General features: G+C 43.7%; 1 protein-coding gene across 1 annotated transcript in view; it reads left to right on the top strand.

Annotated features, from left to right (window-relative positions):
• The window catches only part of CYYR1 (cysteine and tyrosine rich 1), a 57,683-nt gene extending 37,434 nt beyond the window's left edge, over positions 1 to 20,249 (top strand). Inside the window, exons 3-4 of the mRNA XM_064523726.1 lie at positions 14,220 to 14,377; positions 17,482 to 20,249. Coding sequence (XP_064379796.1) covers positions 14,220 to 14,377; positions 17,482 to 17,615 — 292 coding nt within the window. The 3' untranslated portion in view covers positions 17,616 to 20,249. The remainder of the gene's footprint in view (positions 1 to 14,219; positions 14,378 to 17,481) is intronic.
• Positions 20,250 to 20,565: the final 316 nt, after the last annotated feature.

Genomic DNA, 20,565 nt, shown 5'->3' with positions numbered 1-20,565 from the left:
TTAGGGTCTATTGACTTCATTGGGAGTGTTTTATTTAAACCGAAGCGTATGATTGAGTTCTTCCTGAGGTTGCCACGCGAGGCCTTTAGGGAAACTGCTTCTCACCTTCCATGCATGGAAGGGGAAAACGCATTTAGTTTTGTGCCTAAAGAAATTAGGGAACTTCATTAGCATAAAAAGCAAGGGAAAGTGATGCTGAGAACTGGGAGGAAGACACCAGATAGGCAAAGGGGTGTCTCTTCTGCACAGCTCTACAGGAATAAGGGCCATCTGGTCTTCTGGAAAAGAGCAGGGAGGGGCTGATGGCTGCTCGGCTGTCCCTCGCTGCCGGGTTAGGGTTTGCCCAGTCCCTCACCTGGGCAATGCAGGCAGGTGAGCGTGGAGCTCTTGCGCTCGCCAGGGAGGTTATTGCTGATTCAGCAGCGACTGGCTCTTCGCCAGCCCCTGAAGAACTCCAGAGATGGACAAGGTCAAATCCAGCTCAACGTTATTTAACGCAGCCTGTGCACACATTCTTGCCATTCGGTGGCTTCTGCATCCTCAACACAGCTGCCTTCATATAAAGCAACCTTCATTATTTTATGGAAGCTGTAAGAGCCACACAGAATTTTGTAATTGCAGCTTTTTTTTTTTTTACTTTTCTGACTCACAGTCCTTTTCTTCAGAAACATAAAATGATTCATATACCCAAGCACTTAGCTCACTTTACATCTGTAAATGGCACTTCATGCATGCTTAATGAGGGTATGCCAAACCGCCAAACCGCCAAAACTGTAATTTGCTTATGCTACTTAATAGGATTTGAATCCTGTAAAGACTCATATAGATACTTTAAATTCATGGTAGGTTTTTGCAGGATTGGGACGTACAGTTAGAGTGTCCAGTGGCTTGGGCTCAGTGCATCTTTATCGCTGTGGCCCTCATAAGCTGTCTGGCACAGCATCTGGGAAGAGAGAAAGAAAAATGGAGTTGGCATGAAAATCTGATACAGAAAAGAATGCAGAAGAGGTTCTTTTATTGCTTTCACAGGGCTAAGAGAGCTGAATGTTAAAGTGCATTAGAAAGAGAAGATGAAAAACATTTTTTTTCTTTCACTCTGCTCCAGAATTTCTAAAATTAAACTCCCAGTGTTTTATTATTTTTATTGGAAGATATGAGGGAAAAATCCCCATGCTGGATAATTCAAAGCCTGGATAGATTTATTTAGACTCAATAACTACAGTAGCTAACACTGCCTTTGTAAAAAGCTATTTTGCTGTTACTCAGACAATGCACATAAGTTATAATTTGCTTTTTAAAATTGAATCAAATAATCTATGAAACTGGGTTTTAATATCTCTTAATTACAATTTTTTCTCCCAGATCTTTCAGGAGCCACCTCAGATTACTTACTTTCTAAAAATGCATCTTTTTCATTTTTATTCTACCAGGCAGAATTCTAAAAGCAGTAAAGTAAATTTGAGTTTAAATTTAATAAATCATAAATGCATTTTTGATGCACAATTTATGTTATGAGAATCACATTTCTGAGAAAGGTGAAAATATTTTTTTCTGGTCCATAAACTGCTGTTGTGTGCAGGCATATGTTAATTTTCAGATATTTTATTACTTAGTGTTTTATGCTATTTCACTTTGTTATTTGGAAGAGAAGTTTTAGTTTACAATCATCCGCCCTCTTTGTCGCGTAAAAGGCAAACTTCTCCTCCTCTTCCTCCCCCCAACCCTCCAAAGAAAGCAAGAGTTAATGAGCTTCTTCTCTAAGCTCTGGGACTGATTTATAGCTCACTAATGTCAATGAAAGACTACTGATGAAACAATATTATTAATTAGGAAAGGACCATGAACTGCATGTCATGTGCATCATACTCTGCGGGGACTGGAAGTGGGTTAACTTTATAACATCAAACCTGTTATTTAGAGTCGTGGCTATAGTCACCAGGTACCTGCTCCCAACCCTGAAATGGCTTCAGCAAGTGGTCCCACCCTACCTGCCCTGAGTGCTTAAGTTGCAGTGATTTGCACCGGCAGCATGCCACAGGCTGCTGCCATCGACAGCAGCGAAGCATTGCTGGTCTTTCTGGTGGTGCAGGGGGGAGCCAAAGCCTACAATTTTCTAATGTTTATCCTTTTCTGAAGATAGGGTTGATACAGGATGTTTTGTACTCCAGGCATGGTTGCGTTAAGATGGCTAGCTGCTCTCCACCAAGGAACACTTGGGAAAGCAGCTCATCTCACCTGCTGCAGCTGCAGCAAACTGTGGTCCAAGGGCAGGTGAAGCTGAAATAGCGTGTGCGAAATGCCCCCGAATAATGTTGTCTTAGAATCTTCCTGTGGAGGCCAGGAGGGGGAAGATGTAGTTAGGGAGAAATGGGACTAACCAAAATGGTGGAACTAGGATTTGTATTATGGTTTTGGTAAAATCTAAGATCTTGTGAGTGAAAGAGAGTAACTAGTAGAATATTATCAGCCATCAAATGTTATTAAACTAATACCATCTCTACTACCGCTAGGAGAGTAGTGATTTCAGAGAGGTGTAATTTATGAAGAAACCATGTTTCTCTGAAAATAAATTATTCTGGATGACCTGGGACCCCATAATATTTTAAATAGGCAAGGAGTATGTATCATAGGATGCCAGAACAAGATCTATGATCCTCCTTGAGGGAGAATGATGGGCTACCAAAAAGTAGGCTGAATCAGCAGGGAGCATTTCAGGGATGGCAATCCATATAATGCTCTTCCAGTTCAGTTAAATCTCTGCTCTGGCACAAAAAAGGCTGAAGCTGGCTTATTAATATATGTTCTATGGGCATTTGCTTGAGGTCTTCTCCCTCTGCGCACCCTGGTCTTCATTTCATTGAAAGCTCTCCTGAGCTCACATTTGGCTTGTGCCATCTCTGTTGGCAGATGATAGAGCAGTTCTTCATAATGATTGACCGAGTGAGTATTTAGGGGCTACATAGTCTCTAGGCAGAAATGTTTCAATATTGAAAATGTCCCTTACTTAGCAAATTATACAAGCCATTAGCTTTGTTTTTAGGTTACTTTTGTCTTCAGAGCTGACCACCGAGAAGGAAAAAATGTTTCTGTTGGCCTCAACTGTTCCAAAATTGGGAAAGATCTCTTGAGTGAGCAGCACACAGTTTTGTATGAAGCATGGACTGAGTGCGAGATACCAAATTTGGGCTTTTGCCTCTGTTAGCATATTTTGAGATTGAATGCTTGAAAGACAGCCTGTGCAGGAGCCTATGAGGGGAACCTAGGGAATCCAGGGTTGCAGCCTCGTCTTTATGAAGAGCTGGTAAGTAAACTGTGCACCTTCCACCAGAAACACTGTAGTGATAATAAATTGTTCTCAAGGTGAATATAATGGAAAGTTACTTACTTAAGTTAAAACTTGTGTAACCTTTGGGAGGTCCTTTCATTTCTTAGCAGGAAGAGTCATATTTGCGTAATACGAAGAGGTTGGCTCATTAGCAAACCAAATAATAACCTTGTCTTGGAGTTGTATTCAGTGCTGTTTTGCTTCTCAAAGACAAATCTGTAATGAAAAGGATTGAACTGGCAGGGAGATGACATGTAGTTACCTCATTAAATCAGTCCTTGACTTTGGGCCATAGATATACAGTCAGTTGAATTTGGCATGAGTTTGTGCTGCCCTCGGGAACAGGCGGGGAAGTCTTTTCCAGCGCTGCCCTCCTGAGCCCTCAACCCACTGTGCTGGCCCTGGCGTTTGAGGGAATGTCCAAAACGGGTGCCGTGTCCAGGAATCAGGTCCCAGCTCTTAACAGCTGAGGAAAGTCACCCTGATTCCTATCTTCTTTCACCTTCTTTGCCAAACAAAGCATGGGGCTACTTCTTTTTTCTTTTCTGGTTATTTTTCAGAAACTTAAACAAAAATGTGTGGTTGTCATGGTAAGGGGTGGAGGGTTTTTTTGCCAACAACCAGTTCATTCTCTTTCATTATTTTCTGTTTGTTCCAGCTAAAGGAAATATGGCAACAGAGAACGGTTAGCTCGTAGCTCTGCCAACAACTACAACATGTTCAGCAGTGCTAGGGGGTAGCGGCTGGATTGCACACACAAGGCTGTTGAGAAAAAGGAAGCCTTATGTGTAGAAAATTAAAAATGGGAAGAATAAGCCTTAACAGCGCACAGCTTTGCAAATGAAGGTGATCAGAAGGGACACGGTGGTGTGAAACTATGAGGACAGACATCAAGGCCAACAGCAAGAAAATGAAGGGATGATGCAGAAAACATCCTGGAAAACATCTCTTTAGTTTCCAAATCCAGTGTCTACCTCTCTATTTAGCCAATTGCCTTGGAAATCATGAGTAACTACTCTTCTTAATTACAGCCATCACAGTTCATTCTTTTTTAAAATGTGTTCACCTGTGGTTTTGAGTCTTTTTGTTTTCAAAAAATATTTTCCTACTGAAAAAAGAACAAGTGCAAATTCTGACATTTACAACTAGTAGCTGGCCGGTTTCCTACCTTGCAACTAGGAGATCAAGAAAGCCCCGTGCGAGGTGATGTCCCTCAAGCTCTGGGCTCTGCAGCAGCCCTGTTGCCCTCAGGGAGCAGGACCCGTTCACACAGACTTGTCAGATCTCTTTGGGGCCCCACATAGGTAACCATGCGCCGTGGGCCACGGTCCAGCTCTGGGCAAGCCAGTCAGCTTGCCATCTTCCACCATACATGGCCCCAGGGAACCCCTCTTAGAGCTGCTGTTGCTGCCCAGGAGCCAGAGCCCCACATCACCCCTGCAGTTGGACGGCGGTGTTTTGCATTAAAGGGGTGTGCTTCGACTTTCCATGTTGCTCAGACACTGAACATCACCTCTGTCCTGCCTTGTTGGCTTTCTACCTCAAAAGGCAATAATTAAGGGTCCTATCCATAGGCTTTTTTCATTAGGGCCCACTCACTTGGTTAATTTACTGAATAACAATTAGTCATGTGCACAATGTTCTCTGGCAAATCAAAATCACATTAAACATGGCTGTTTGCAGGGTTTATTACGGGCTTGAAGCATGGAGTAGGCGTGTTAACTCCGAACTATGAATCTTTCTGTGGCTTGGCAGGCATGGATTCAGGCCAGACCCAAATCTACCCTAGAGGCAAGCCTGAGTAAAACTAGGCAAGTCTGGCTGTCAGTTGCTCTGAGATTTCAAGATCCTACAAACAGAAAGTCCAGAAATCAGAAGATCAGGTCAGGCTTTTATGGCAAGAGCTTCCAGGCAGGGGAGCTTCAGGATTCTCCTGGTGTGAGCTGATGGGACATACGAAGTCAAGTCTTCTCAGAGGCTAATGTAAATAAAATTGCTGTCAGAAAGACTTCGTTAAGAATTTACCAGAAAGATAATAATCCTGATATTCTCCGAAGCATTTGTACCTGGTCACCAGGCTGGTGCCAAAAGGGAACAATTAGTAGGGTTAGTAAGTTTGTGATCTTCTTGGAAGGCCAACACGTCCTCCAGACCCGGCACGCTTGGCTTCCCGGAGGGCTGGGAGGTGGGCAGCAGCTTCAGTCTCTCCCTTTGTTGTTGATTCAGAACGTGTTTTAAATGGCAGACTTGGCCAGCAATACAAACGGCAGGCGTACAGAAATAAAAATCCTTAAACTAAGGCAAAGGTTGTGTTAGGTACAATAGTGTCATAATTTTCTATTTAAGATGACATCAGGCTAGGCCCTGGGAGCACAATGAGGAACGTTTTGAAAAGTGGAAATGCCATTGCGGATGCTGTTTCCTTTCCAGGGGAGCATGTGAAAGACATTGCATAGCAAGGGGAGGTCACGACTGCTGAGAACAGGACAGGATGTCTGAGCAGGGGAAGGTGGGGCGATGTGAGCTGCTGCAAAACAAGCACAGAGAAGCAGCAAGGGAATGTGAGGGTGAAAGCTGGTAACTGGAAGCCTTGGCAATATCTTAACCAGAATTCCTTCAGATGAAATGTGGAGAATAGCTTTTTGCCAGTTATTTCTGTATTTCTGGCTTTTTAATCTTTTGTTCTAATTTAAATAGGCATTTAAAATGGGAAATGTTTTTCACATGCTAGTAACATCCTGACATTTTTGAACTACCAGACAGATAGTTTCAGTGTTTCTTTTCAAAAGCAGTATTTGCATCTGTGTCTGATGAAAATGCTGGACAGGCTGCGACTGATCAAAATGTATTTGCTTAGCCATGATCAGTTAATAACTCAGCACAACCACATACTAAGTATTGTGCTTGTCATATCACTGCTACATGTGCCTCCCAGCTGTATGCCATGTGTCATTCCCTCTGTCCCCAAAATTATTTCTGAGACAGCCCTGCTCGTTGCACTGATCCTCAGCCGGGGTGGAAGCGTGGTTCCTGCAATCTCCTCAGTGTCAGACAGCGGGAGGATCTCAAGCTCATTGTATGCTGGCAGTGGAAACAGTTTGGGAACCAGCTAGAGAGAGGTTGCTGCTATGGTAGCAGCGACACTGGACCTTACAGGTCTTTCTGGGGTTGCTTATTTGAAGCACTTTGCAGCACTCCTGGTCAAGCAGCATCCCCACTAGTGTGCCAGGGAGAAAAATGTACCATTTTGCCTAAAGGAAGCAAACATAAAATATCCACGTTTCTCAAAAGGTAAGTTGTCTGAAAAGCCTGTCCAAGGACTAGCCCAAACCAGAACAAGCTATAATTACGTGTCCTTTTGTTTTGCAGTTTAGACGATTTTCTCTCTGGTGCTTTAAGTAAGCCACGGTTATGCTCCAGTGAATCTGCAGCCTCTTAGCAAGCTGTAGAATGTACCTGACTGCTCCTGCATTGGTAATACGGGGAGATGGAAAGCACTATTCTTTAACCCTTTGCAAGGTTATGTAGCTTAACCATGGGGAGCAGTCTCAAATGACAACCTGGCCACAAGTAGCAGGGAGGAGGGAGGTGAGGAACCGGGATGACTAGCTGCCACCTTTTCATAGTATGGGTATTACTCAGGCTATTGTGCCGCTCGAGTTAATAACCTTGTGAGTGTAGCAAGGTAGAGAGAGGACAGCAGGGAGGAAACAATTCTGAAGGAATTAAACATTAACAGCACACCTTAAATGCAATTGAACAGGAGTGAAAGAAGGGTAAGAAGCTGTTCCCCAGGGAAACACTGTCCAAGAACAGCTTGTACCCAGCTTTAATAGGCAGACGGGATTTGTTTACGGAAGCAGACAATTATCTCCTTCCTCCATGCTGCAAAATGTGCCTTTAAAGGAAGTACCTGTAGGAACTCTGCCTAAGTGCAGCTTGCAAAGTAACGCCTCAAAGACAAGCCTAGCTCATTTGAGTTACAACTCTGCAAATTATTTAATTTAGGGCTGGGGCAGCAGCTAGCTGACTATTTTACTGATTCCCAGCTTGGATAGTTTCTCATTCCATGTTGCCCTGGTTTTTGTGTTCCCATTCCATGTTGCCCTGGTTTCTGTGCTCCCATGTTGTAAAAGTTTGTGGTGAGAAGGCTACTGGCTTAGCAAGGGGGGACCCAGGCTGATACAATAGTTCCTCCATCAGCTTCTGCTGTGGGGCTCACCAAGTGCCCCAGCATAAAGCCAAACCCTGGAGAGCAAAACCAGGCTCTCAGAGGAGCACTTATGGCGTGTTTTTGCCCCTATTAGAACTGAGGGGCAACTGTGGGCAGCTGCAAACCAGCCAGAAAGAGTCCGTCTGCTCCGGCATCCTCAGGAGAAAACTGCACGTGAGACTGCTGCTCTTCTGCTGTCAGTCCCAGCAAACCAGGCTTCGCCAACCAAATTAATACATAAACAACCCACCACTCCCTCCCCCCAAGTAACTTCAAATCTGATTAGCAGTCCAAAGAGTACATTTTGCAAGACTTCAGTGGCTGGATCAGAAGATCAAAGATCATTGATCTTTTTTATTTTATTTTACCTCAGAGAATGAGTTTTAAAAAATCCCTTATCAGCTACTTTTTGAATGCCCAAAAGGAAAAAAAAATATTAAAGGTTATTTATTAGTATTAGTGGTAGTATCCCAAAATGTATTGCATGCTTTATTATTAACGCTGTTCTAGAGATTCAGTGCCAGCAAATCATAGATAGAAAGAATTGGCAACAAATTAATTGGAGAACTAAAAAAAGTACTGGAAATTAGGGTAGATGATGAGATGGAAGAGATGAGATGAGCAAAACAAAGACTATTAAAATGGCACCTCTTTCTTGCACTGAAATGGTAATGAAATATAGTGAAGGAGAAGTGGAAATACTGATCTTCATGTGCTTCTAACAACCTCTTGCCATATTCGGTCAAATTTCTGTAAAATTGCTAACATCATAGGCTATTATAACATGAAAAGACCTTTATGCCAATATAAATGCATCTCTGGTAGGGATTTCTACCACTTCTGTAATGATATTCTCTAAACTGATACGGTATTACAGAGTGAGCTGGGCTTTTGAAAAACTAGAGGCTTAAATTCACCTGTGCTAGGTTTAGTCTGTCTCCTTCCGCAGAGGACATGAGCAGGGGCACCATGACAGAAAATTCAGTGCCTGTAACAACAACATGATGCTTATAGGGGAAAACAAGCCTAACGCCCCCACAAAATGATTTTGGCTCTGCACTGACATGGCCTTTTAGAAATGAGACTTGGTGCTATGGTAAACAGTTCCATAAAATCCTAGCTCCCGACTCTGTGACAGTCAGAAAAACAGATCTAACAGGGATTATTTAAGAAAACACCAGAGAACAGAACAGCAGACGTTATTATGCCTGTGTGCAATACATGCCTCTTGCAGACCAGACCGTATGCAGTACTCGAAAACAAAGCAGAACGAGAAAAAGCGCAAAGCCCAGGTGCACCCGAGTGCAAAGCCCAGGGTGCTCAAAGGCACAGAGGGGTTCCCATACGACAGACGGCCAGGAAGGGCAGCCCTCCTTCAGCCCGGAGCGGGGCTGGCTGCCAGTGCTGCGCGAGGGGTCCACGAAATCGTGAGCAGCGTAGAAAGGGCAGCTGGCCCTCTTTGGCCATGGTCCCTTTTGGGTTCTCCAGTTAAGGAAAATCTGTAGAGCTCTTTCAGGAAGGGAAAGGGCTAGAGGAAAAAGAAGCCAAGAGAAACCACCTGATGGTGAGGGACACCAAATGTGAAAAGGGCAGGGGTGTGAGGGTCACGCGATGAAGCGCAGCAGAACTGGGGCTGGTGGGACAGTGAGGGGAGCACCCCACAGCCCCGATCCCGCAGGGTGCCCAAAGGCAGGGTGCCACCCAGCACTGCTGTGGCCAGTGGCATGAGAGGACCGGACGAAAGCCAAGAGAAACCAGGAGGATCAGGGGCAGGAGAGGGGCTGCAGGAGATGCTCCCCGCGGGGACAGAAAGGCCATCTTGGAAGGGGCCAACTCGGTACCGGCGGGGTTCATGGGTTTGTGCCAGGGTCTGCAGGCTTGCTGGACAAGCTGAGTGAAAGGCTTTGTCTTTTCCTTGCAGTTTTGCGCTAATAAACCAGACTTCTAGGCAAAGTCGTGTGCTCCGCAAGATAGTACACGGGAAGTTAGAACAGAGCCCAAGAAGGAGGAACTGAGGCAGTATAAGGCTGCCGACAGCCTGGGAAACCCCTGCCGTATAGCAATGCAAGCTATGGAGACTTTTCCTTCTATTTCCATTTTTTTTATTTAATTTTCACACATTTCAAAATTGATAGCTATTCAGTCACCATTCTTCCTCCAAAGAAACTCCAGCCAATTGAGCCGTAGTATTTTTAGGCCTCTGAGATCCACTCACCCCACAGCATTCTTCTTAACTTGACCCAGTTTGACAGCTGCTTTGCTTGCCTAAATCCCAAATTATTAGCCTTTTGGGAGGGAAAGTGGTGCTAAATGTACTTTATTCCTGCTTGTTAAGACCTCAAGGAATGGGAGACCTCAGTCTCTCAGTCATCTCATCTCTAGCACGTGCAGGTTGGAGCAACAACTAGTGATGCTTCTGCCACTTGTGTAAAAAAAACCCAGTTACTGAATTCCCCAAGTGCCCAATTCTCTGATCCCGGGCCACAGTCCGTCCTGGCTGGGCTGTCTACAGGGAGCACTGGTGGAGGCTGCTGCGTGGCTCCAGGATCTCCAGTGCATCGGTGCTGTTCAGCAAACGGCCTGAAGCCCGGCATAGGGCTCTCTCTGGGCAGGAATATTAAGCTGTACATGAGCATTGTGTTCTTTCCAGCAGGGTGTTACTAAGAGCAGGTGGAAAGCTTCTCTGAATATCTAATTTTTACCTTGACAATTTCTCTTGACATTCTGCTGCTTTAAAAGTATTTTTCCCTTCCCCCTCTTAACTTTTCTGTACACTCTTTTTCTATGGCAGTATTTTTCTCTTCATCTGTTTTGTTGCTGTAAAGGATCTTGCATAATGTTTTCCTTTAAATGGTTTAATTTTAAAGTTTTCTTCTGCTTCAAACTTTCTAGTTGCTATGTGACTCTGCTATGCGGTTTCTACGTCTTCTTTTGCTTTAGTGCCCTTTATCTCTTAGGCAGTTTCCCTTGAAAAGCTCTGCAGTGGTGATAGCATGAAAAATATCATCTATATCTCTCTGTTCACAATGTAGGATTTTAATATGAGAAAAGTAGATGCAGACCAAGTAAGCATTTTGCAGTATGAAATAATGGTTATTTATTTATAGGATACTTATTTTCTAAAATTCCCACATAGCATGAAGAGAAACTTGGCCATGTCATAAGAAGAGACACTTTTTTTTCCCTCATACGTTCTAGTCATACCACAGGCTTTCCACAAAAAGAACAATTTATTTCTGTATTATATGCCCAGAACAGTCATTGCAGGACTATAGCATTGCCAGGATTTGATGCGGAGAATGTGCAGTCTGATTTTTTTAAAGGCAGAGTGCTCACAGCTTTTCTGGGAGTCTTTGTGAGTGGCAGGTTTTCCAGGTCTCCAAATTAGGATGTCTACAATCTGACTCACTGTCAGTGTTATAACGTTAGAATAAGTCTCTCAAAATCCTCTAAAACAGATCCTTTTAAAATTAAGCATTTGACTCCTGTAGCAGTTTAAAATGCATGACATCAGGTTTAATCTGAAGCCCACCAAGACCAATGAAAGTCTTTCTGCTGATATTCAGTCAGGCTAAAACTGGATTTTAAAAAGTGACCTACAACTTTTGCTCCATGTCTCAGGCTCTCTTTGCTCAACTATCCATAGGTGGTCTAGATTTACCATTGCAGTGTGAAAACATGAATCTATGAACAGCGGTGGGTCTAGCTATTTAAATCACTTTCTGGCCTGATTTCTGAGCCTTGAACAAGACTTGCACTTCCCAGCTTTGTCAGCAGAGCAAAGTTCCTGAATATTTTCTTTGGTGACCTTTTTCATCTGCAGTTCATGGCTATACACCAGCAGGAGCTACGGTGAAGCCAGCAAAATATGCTGTAGCTGATATTCCTTGTTTTGCCTACTGAACTGGGCTGGCTAGCTGGCAAATGTGTTTTTTGCTTGCTGATACAGTTGTGTTTATACTGAGAGGCCTTTACAAATGGAAAAACGATAGAACTGCGAGTGAGTCCTGAGGTCTCGGTTCTGCCTCTCAAAGCAATAGAGTTGATAGGTATCCAAGTATTTGTTTAATACCTCAGGAAAGGCAGAAACTCTGTTTGAAGGTGTCAGACATTTTGTCATCTTTGTTCCTTTTCCCTTAAATCTGCATTGATATTAGTGGAGCAATATTGCTTTGAAGCAGTCACTGTTTATGCAGGAAGGGAGAGCGGGATGTAGTTATGAGGGTGGGATGTCTGGTAGGCGCTGGTGCACAAAGAGTGCTTGCTGTCTTGCCAGTGCAGCCCATCGATTAGGGCAACCAAATGGCACCTAGCTGAACACCCCTGGAATCAATGGGATACCTTGTCCTTTGGAGATCGCTTGAACCCTATTTAAAATGAGCTTTATTACTATGGAACTTCTAATTTAGCTCTCGGAAGGTGGCATGTGCTGTATATGCAACTTCGTGTGTTACCCACTTGTGCCAACCTTTAGAATGGAAGTCACCTTCTCCTCGGCTAGCAGTCACTTGGAAGTGCAGCAAATTGTCTTAGTTTCTGGATGGAGCAGATTAGCCTGGCAGAACATACCTGGACTGTAAGTACTGTGAAATAGTGAACCATGCACAAAAGAAGAAATACAGTGCAGATCCTGAGGGCCGCAGTTGGTAATCTCTGGTTCTGTTTCTTGCACCTAGGAAATGGCGCATTTCAGCATAACGATGATTTTGTGATACAGCGCTCCCAGGGAAGGGCACAATGATTCATCCACTTAATGAATGTAGTAAAAGAGTTAACTATTCTACTATTGTTTAGCGTAAGTGTGCCTTTTATTATGCCTGATTTGTTTTAATTGTAGCATTATAAGAAAACTTTCTGGAATGAGAAGAATATTGTGTTAAAGTGTCTCCTGAACCGAACCATTTTCTCATATGGCAGTTGCTGTCAAAATGGTGATAATGTTCCCAGAGAGAACTGAATGTGAAAACCAGAAGGTCACCTGGTCACATCTTCTGAAAGCTTCAGGCTGTATTTTTTGCTAGAAACAAGAGTCCCGCTACCCCTTGCTAGTTTGCTCCTAAGTTACTCCTATTGGTGAATATCAAAATACTTGATCGCATCTGTGTACCAAAGTGGTTTTTGAGCTACTGGTTTCAACACCAAATGCTTTCTGCCATGAGTTGTGGTTTCATAAATTAGACCTTTATATATACTGCAAAATATTAACAGGTTTACTCTCCCTGCACACTCTTCATTCATTGCTACATAGCAACAGAGAGTAATTTAGCTCCCTCGCAGTGTGTTTTAGTAAGAAAGCAAATTGTCTGTGTTTACTTATACTATACAATTCAGTAATTGTACTGCATACCTTGGCCAAGTTCCTGAATAACTGGGGCCTAAAAACAAGCTCTTAAATTCATATTTATATTCCTAAGTAGAAGGTCTGATTTTTCAAATATTGAGTCTACTCTTACTCTTGTTGACTTTTTGGAAGCCAGTAGGTTATCAGTGTTTTGAAAATCAGGCCTGCTACTTCTTCTAATACTTGTAGGGAAAGGCAGACTATGTTTTAGACTCCTTTTAATAGGAGTCTAAAGGAAGCTACTTATCTTTGTAGTTTTGCAGTGCCTCTTTCATTCTCTGCATTGCAATAATTCCTAGCGGAGCTTATTCATGCTGACTAAATTATCAATTTAGATTGATTAAAATGTCCAGTAAGAAAAGTTTCCAGCAAGGTTGTACTTGAAATCTTTGCTAGAAGATACAGTGATGCACACAATATTTCTGGCAGTTTGTTGTGCTGTTTTCATAAAAGGACTGACTATAAAAAACATCACTCATGTAACATATGTTTCACTCCCTGTGCCTGACAACAAGCCTGAGTGAACTGAGGTGCATCAGAAAGGCTAATTTTGCCCTCAGTATTATTAGGAGCTCTTCAGTGCACTGTTAGTGAGGTTTGTCTCCTGTGTGTCAGTGTCGTAAGGCTTCCTTTCTCTATATAATTTCAAGGAAAGTCTGATTCATTACTTCAGGGTCTGAGCTAAATTCTTTCCTCGGGACCATTTTAAAAGAAATCATTTAAGCCTCAAATACTTGTGCTGGCTGCAGCAGCAGCAGTGTGAAGGAATGGCCATTTGCTTTGCTTCTTGCTGCTCATCTGCAGGAAGAGGAGGCCCTCCTTAATCTGCAGGCTCAGAAGCGCAGCAGAAGGACTTTTTGACCTAAGATAAAACAATGACAAAAGCATTCCTGTGGAAGCACAGCATGCAGGCACTTTGGGATGCTTCTGGAATATATTACTGGGGATAACTTACTCTTTCTTTTAAAAAGAAAATTGTACCAATACCGTTAGGAAAAGAAGTCTTGTGTGATGAAGAGAAAGAGAAGAAATTATTCTTGGTAATGCTTAAAAGTTCTTAAATGCAGGAAGCCCTGGAATGGCCCTGGATTTAACGTGCACTCTATCAGGAGTGTGTTCTGGCACAATTGCAGAGGTGAGACTTTGAAAGAGTTTCTCATTTTAATCTTTGGGATTTTCCATTTCTTTTATTTAGACACCCTTGTGGGTCAATATGTGCAGCATTTTCAATAATCAATATGCACTTTTTTGCTCAAATGAGGGCCACTCCTGTGAAAAGTATTTTGTTTTTTAAGCATTCTTTGGCTGATGCTGACTGCATATTTCCATTCCCCTTGCAGAGGCACAGCAATAGCTGGAATTGTTTTCGGTATAGTATTTATAATGGGAGTGATTGCTGGGATCGCCATCTGTATCTGCATGTGCATGAAGAACAACCGCGGGACTCGAGTAGGGGTCATCCGAACGACGCACATCAACACTATCAGCACGTACCCAGGTAAGGAAGCTAAGTTACACCCTTGCAAGAGCACCTGTGGTCATGATAGGAGTGTATCTATGGAGAGTTATGACTTTACAATAAATCGGGGATGTGAATATTTCTATAAAAGGAGGCTTTTCTCAGTCAGCAGGGGAGCGGCACGACTCCCTGCCGAGAAAGGCAGGACAGCTCGGCGCGCGCAGCCTTGGTTAGAGCAGCGCTCTGCCTGGGCTAATTTATTCTGCTACTCAGTGGGCTAATTAGTTCTGGCCAGGTGCCATATTAACCCAGCTGTGTGGTTTCTGGTGCCCGCAGTAGCATGTTTAGACCCTGCTCAGGGCGGTACTGCATTGTGCCGTAAAGGCTTTCGCAGCGTGCCAGCAGCCCTCCGATGGTGGAGCCCTTGTTTCCCACTTGGGTTCTTGTTCTGGTGTTTGTTCGTGCTCACGTGCAGTCAGCTCTCTTTCATTGCCCAGTATAATGGGGGCCTGGCCCACCACAGGCAGCGGGAAAACCTGGATAATAAGGTCTGTGGATGATGCTGCAAAGGCTTCCGAGTCGTGCCATGTGGAGTCAACTGCAGTCTGAGGTGGCTCGTGCTCAGCCAGAGCTAGCAAGCCCTGCTGGATCCCACTGAATCCCAGCTGACTTCCACAAAGGCGGGCGAGCGGCTTTGCAATGTGTTCCCTGTCGTGCATCCCAGAAGGGACTGCTGGCTGGCACGCCGTGCTGGATCTGAGCTGGCTCGCTGCATCCGCCTGGCACCATGCCTCAACTGATAGGAATTTGGAGCACAGCACAGAGATGCCCCCATGGTGCCTTGGTCAAAGTTAGCTGAGGTCCAGCCACACTTGCTAGCTCTAGCTTAGCTCTGGACACACTGTCTTGTTTGTACAGAGCCGGGAGGCAGTTTTGCACCCTGCTCCCATGTGTAACAGTTTGTCGGGTGCAGGCCAGCACCAGCAGAGCCCAAGTCAGATCTGGCATAGAGTTAATCAGCTGCGAGCAGGGGCTCCAGGGTACCCCAAGGTGGGGCAGGGACCCCTTGCTGGTTCTGCCCCAAGTCCTCCGCAGTGCGGTCATGTGCCGAGTGAGACCTGGTACGTCCAGCGTTACCTGCACTAGCTCTGTGCAGAGCCGCTTTCTGCACTGTGTTCACCAGCTCACTCCGTTCTGAGAGTGGGGTACAGGAGCACCAAGGTGGGTCTGCACCGGGCTGACAGAGTCTGCAAGGCTCATCTGTCTGGGCTCCCCACCGTGTGAAAGCGGCCACGCTGCTGAAGAGCAAAGCTGCCCCAAAAGCAGCCTAGCAGTGTTTATGCAGTGCAGCTATGTCTCTGCTTTGGTGGCACGATTAATTACAAATCCAGGAGCATTGCCTGGGAATAACTGAGAGTTCACTGTAATAAAAGGCAATGGTCTTTCACGCACAAAGTCCTCCCTCCCACTCTAAGAGATCCCCTCCCTTTATATTCCCTTCTGTTGCAAAGATTGCAGCAAACCCCAGGTGCATTATATATGCTTACAGGCAAGCTACCCAATATTTAATATGTACTCCTTCATCATAATCACTGTTCTTAGCATCTATTTTCTCCTTCATCCTCTTACTTTCTAGTTAAACTAAACCCAGCTATAATCATCCTTATTATTGCAACATTGTTTTGCATAGAGAGATGAGTAATGAAAGAAAACTGCAATATTCTCAACTATGAATTGCTGAAGAGCTACTTTAGAAGCTAATAGTCACTGCAAGCTGTAAAAACAAGAACAAAATGAAGGCTCTGGGGCTCTAACCTTTTCCTCCCCAAGGCTGTTCCTGTACTGACTCACACCCTATCTATCCACCTCCATGCAGTTCAGCTCTGCATGCTCTCTGTTCCCGGTGCAAACATTTATTTGAGCAGTTCTGCCACTCAGCAGCAGCAGTTTTTGGAGGATGGGACAAGCTCTGAAATGATTTTCCTGTTCCCCATCATCATTAACAGTCTTGAGTAATGACTGGCCTGGCTCTGGTTTTGTGGTGTTTGCAACCAACCCTCCCTCCCACCGTTTTGGACAGGAATGGTGAGCGATGGGATGCCTTTCCTTTGGCTCAACCACAGTGGCAGCCGGGTTTCTGAAGGGAAGGGAATGCTTTTCCAGCCACGCAGGGATCCGAGTCTCCTTCCCCTCCATCGCAAACGTCCTAGGTCCCTGTTTTCTCTCTTACTAAAATGCTATTTTAGTGCCAGTCTGCTTGAGATCTCCAGGGAGGGGATAGGAAAGCCTTCATGGCAATATGAACAGTGAAGAAACAGACTCTGGAGCTTAAAATTCATGGAGACTACTCTAGCAGGGTCTTGGTGTGGAGCCTTCAGTTCCTATCGTGCTGTCCTGCCGGACCATTTACTGTCTTCGTGATCACTGAATTAATCCTTCTCCAAGGTTAGCAGAAGTGGTTGAGAAAACGCTTTCAGTTGTTTGTGAATGCTTTTTGTTCTTTCATACATGTCTGACCTGCTTTAAAACACAGGGCTCTCCTCAGATTCCTCTGCTGGGCAGTACAAGGCAAAAGCCCTGTTCTTACACAGCCTAAGTCCTAGGAACATCCTGGGAAGATGTTGGGCTTTTTTCCTACAATGTGTAAAGCTGCTGCACAGCAGGGAGCTTTAGGCTGTGTTGGGCATGTGGTTACGCATCTCCCGGGGATCCGCGGGCAGTTCGAGAGATCTGCAAAGGTCAGCAAAGGCCCTGGCTACAGAGTCATTCTGAGATAAATCCATGTTGCTGCTGAAAGGGAATAAATCTGCTAAAACCCAGCTTTCCTCTCCTTAAAATATTAAGCTTTCTGCCACATCACCCTGGTGTCATTTGCCATACGGCAACCTGAACAGTGTTACCAGCACAACGCGCCTGTGGGGATACGGATAAGCAGTGAAGGAGGGGACAATAAGCAAGCGCTTGCATTGAAATACAATGATGGTATAATGACAGCCTAAAAAAGAAAAAGAAAAGTAAGCATATTGTCAGGGGACTTGCATGTCTGGTATGGAAGTCTGAATGTTAACTATAAAATACTTAGGGGCCTGCATATGAAGAAAGATTAATTTTTAACTAGTTCTTCTTTTTTTCCCCTGTGTCAGTGGCTCCACCGCCATACAGTTATGAATACGAAATGGAGTACCCAGCTGATCTGCCTCCACCTTACACTCCAACTCCACAGACTTCGATACAGTACCTTCCACCCCCTCCCTACCCTGGATATTCAGGGAAATAACGAAGTGGCACCACATGGATATTAACTGCCTGTTGAAACAGCCAGCACCTTTGGGACAGACATTTTTGACTCAGGGACAAATAGGAGGGGGTCTGCAGCAACACACGTGGCCAGGTACTGGCGTAACTGAGGAAGGTTGCCACGGCTCAGGATGAAGGAAAGTATCACCCATTCCAGCTCATCGAGTTGGAAGGTTAAGCAACACATGGCCAAAGAAACAGTTACTGCAACTTAGTGCAACGAGCAGCGCTTAGCATCACTGCTTGGCTTCAGCAGCAACCTGATGCAGCAGATTGGGGCGATGCTCTTCCCGGTTCGGAAGGCGCCTGGTGCAGATGGTTAAGCGGCTCTGTTCTGAATGCACAATACGCAGCTGCTGGGGCTTGTTCGGGGGGAAAATTCCGACTGTAGTCTTCAAACACGCACTCTGCCTTGCCTTGAAATGAGGTGAACAAGGAAGACTGAAGCTATTTTCAGCTTCCATTTCAGGATGATAATACCAGATGATCAGCTGTGCATATTGACCTGATAAATATATTACAGAGAGAAGTGCTCTCGGAGTGACTCAGTAGCCAAAAAATGACTGGTGTTATTTTTGGCCAAATGCAGGCTGTTTTAAGTGCCTACTTTTAAACAGGTTGAGGCTAGTTTCTGGCCTAAAATGTAAACATAAAGAGCATTTTTTATATGTGAATTACACTAATTTATAGCTGATTTATTTTTATCTGGACTTAAATACTATATACATTGGACATATGCTACACAGTCTTTATGCTCTTTTATCACTAAATGATACTCTCATTTTAAAAACATAGGGATTTAGGAAAACTCAGAAGCACCATAAGAGGTATAAATCAGGTATTAAAACATCACAGATTTGACTTTCAGTTGAATTACTGACTAAACTACATAAAGAAAGACCAGCTTTTTTAAAATTGAGTATCATTTTACAGTAATAATGATATTCACCCTAAACAAAAAGATGAGCAGAAAGACCGTGAACATCAGATTTCTTTTGTATGTTGTCTTGGACATTTTAGAACTGTAAGTTACTAAATGATATTTTTTGCATTCCTCACACACATAGTTCAAGATCATTTAGTCTCTACCATGTAAAGTACAGATGTTCATGATTTAAAGTGTTCCATCCTTTTTTGGGCAAACTCTAATTCAGCAGCAGCTATTTGACTTCAGAATAGAGTATCCACTTACCTAAAGCATCATCCTTTGATGATAAGAGTAGCATTTTTTTCTCAGTTTTATATGCAAACCACAAAGCAAATGGTTCTCTTCAGGGATTTAGAAATACTGTAGTCCTTCAGTCTGAGTTGGGTGGCTGAGCTGTTTGAGAACTTTTTAGCCAAAATAGTGGAAGATGACAAAAACCTATGGAACCTACAGTTCAGGACAGCAGTGGCGTTAGATTCATTGCAGAGAGACAGACTTCAAGTTGCCACTCATTCCTGGAGATCGGAATATGTTTAAATGTTGTCCAGTGTAGCCCTCATCTTTTTTTCAGGTGTATCAGTGTATTAATGAATTAAAAAAACAGCTTGCAAAAGGTGGTATCCATAGCCCAGTGAAGTCAGCTGAATAGCTCTCCTCACCCTCTAAGTAAGGCGTGTATTTGGCCTTCAGTCCACACTGAGGGAAGAATTCAAACAATCATGTAACTTTAAGCACACAGGTTATTCATAAGCCCTCTTGTATCCAAGACCTTACTGACTGTTGTCGCTCAGATTTTATAATTGCATTTGTCCTTTCTGGGCTGACTAGCCATATCCTCTTGAACACCCCATCTGAAAGCATAAACGGCCTTAATTCTCACCACTATAAGTTTGGAGGATCTGCATTGTGGCCCTTGGTCAACTGAGCCTTTGAGGCAGAGCCCCATTAGGTATCCAGGCATTTGTAACCCACTCAGAGGAAAACTGGGCTGTGTTACAGGTTTTGGTTGCTGCTGGTTCCTTAGAGTCTTCCCCAAAGAAGAGAAGTTATATTCTCATTTCTATTGTGCTGTTCAAAGATGACAAGTCCAGAACTAGGTTATCTTTGAAAATTACTTCTGCTCTGGGCTATAACCTGTAACATTTTAGTTGCTAACGTGACCTTTCTTAAAAGATGGACGTTCCTCAGTTTAAATCCTCCCATAAAGTGCACCTTCAACCTTCTGCACTTGGTGTTTTGATGGTCCCTACTTAAGCCATCTGTTGGGGTATTGCTGTGCCTGCCAACCTTCCCGTCTGGGCTGGTGGTCAGCATGAATAACAGAATAAGCAATTTTCTCTGTGGGAAATATTATTTCACATAGTTCTACACTGGTACTCTAGCACTTTACAGTTGATCACACCAGATAATGTTTCTGTGCCAAAAACTAACCTACAAGTAATGAGTATTTTCATTTCCCTCATTCTTGCATTTTATTTCTTCTGTATAACACTGAACAGGCAGACCTTCAAATCAAAGAGCAGTTTGTATTTGATGAATCCAGTCTCCTGAAAAGTATAGAAAAAGAAAACTATCTTATAGATAATAAATCTTCCCTTAGAGGAAGAATTTTCCCAACTATGACATTTGTCAGCATAAGCTATAGAGCAGATTTCTTAAATAAAAAGGCATTTCTGGAAAATAAAACTGGTCCAGGAGTCCTCTGTTTTTCAGCTTTGAGATTGCATGTTGCCTCTGGTGATACTGCGTAAAGGTCACAGTGACCTGAGTACCTAGAGTGGACACACGGCTTATTCCAAGGGAAAGTTATGGAAATAGCAGCCTGAAAATTTCATAGTGATAAAGAGATCTATTTGTCTGATGTGAAAACGCTAGTGAGGATGTTGATTTTAGGATGCTAATTAATGTTGTGAAGATCCATATATATTGGGCAATAGCAGACGGTGATTTTACTTCTCAAAGGACACAACATCTCTTGTCCTTGCTAAGTACACAATACATA

This window comes from Dromaius novaehollandiae, chromosome 1, assembly GCF_036370855.1.
Source record: "Dromaius novaehollandiae isolate bDroNov1 chromosome 1, bDroNov1.hap1, whole genome shotgun sequence".
Lineage (NCBI taxonomy): Eukaryota > Metazoa > Chordata > Aves > Casuariiformes > Dromaiidae > Dromaius > Dromaius novaehollandiae.
Note: the sequence above shows the minus strand (reverse complement) of the source record. Positions and strands in the feature narration are given on the sequence as shown.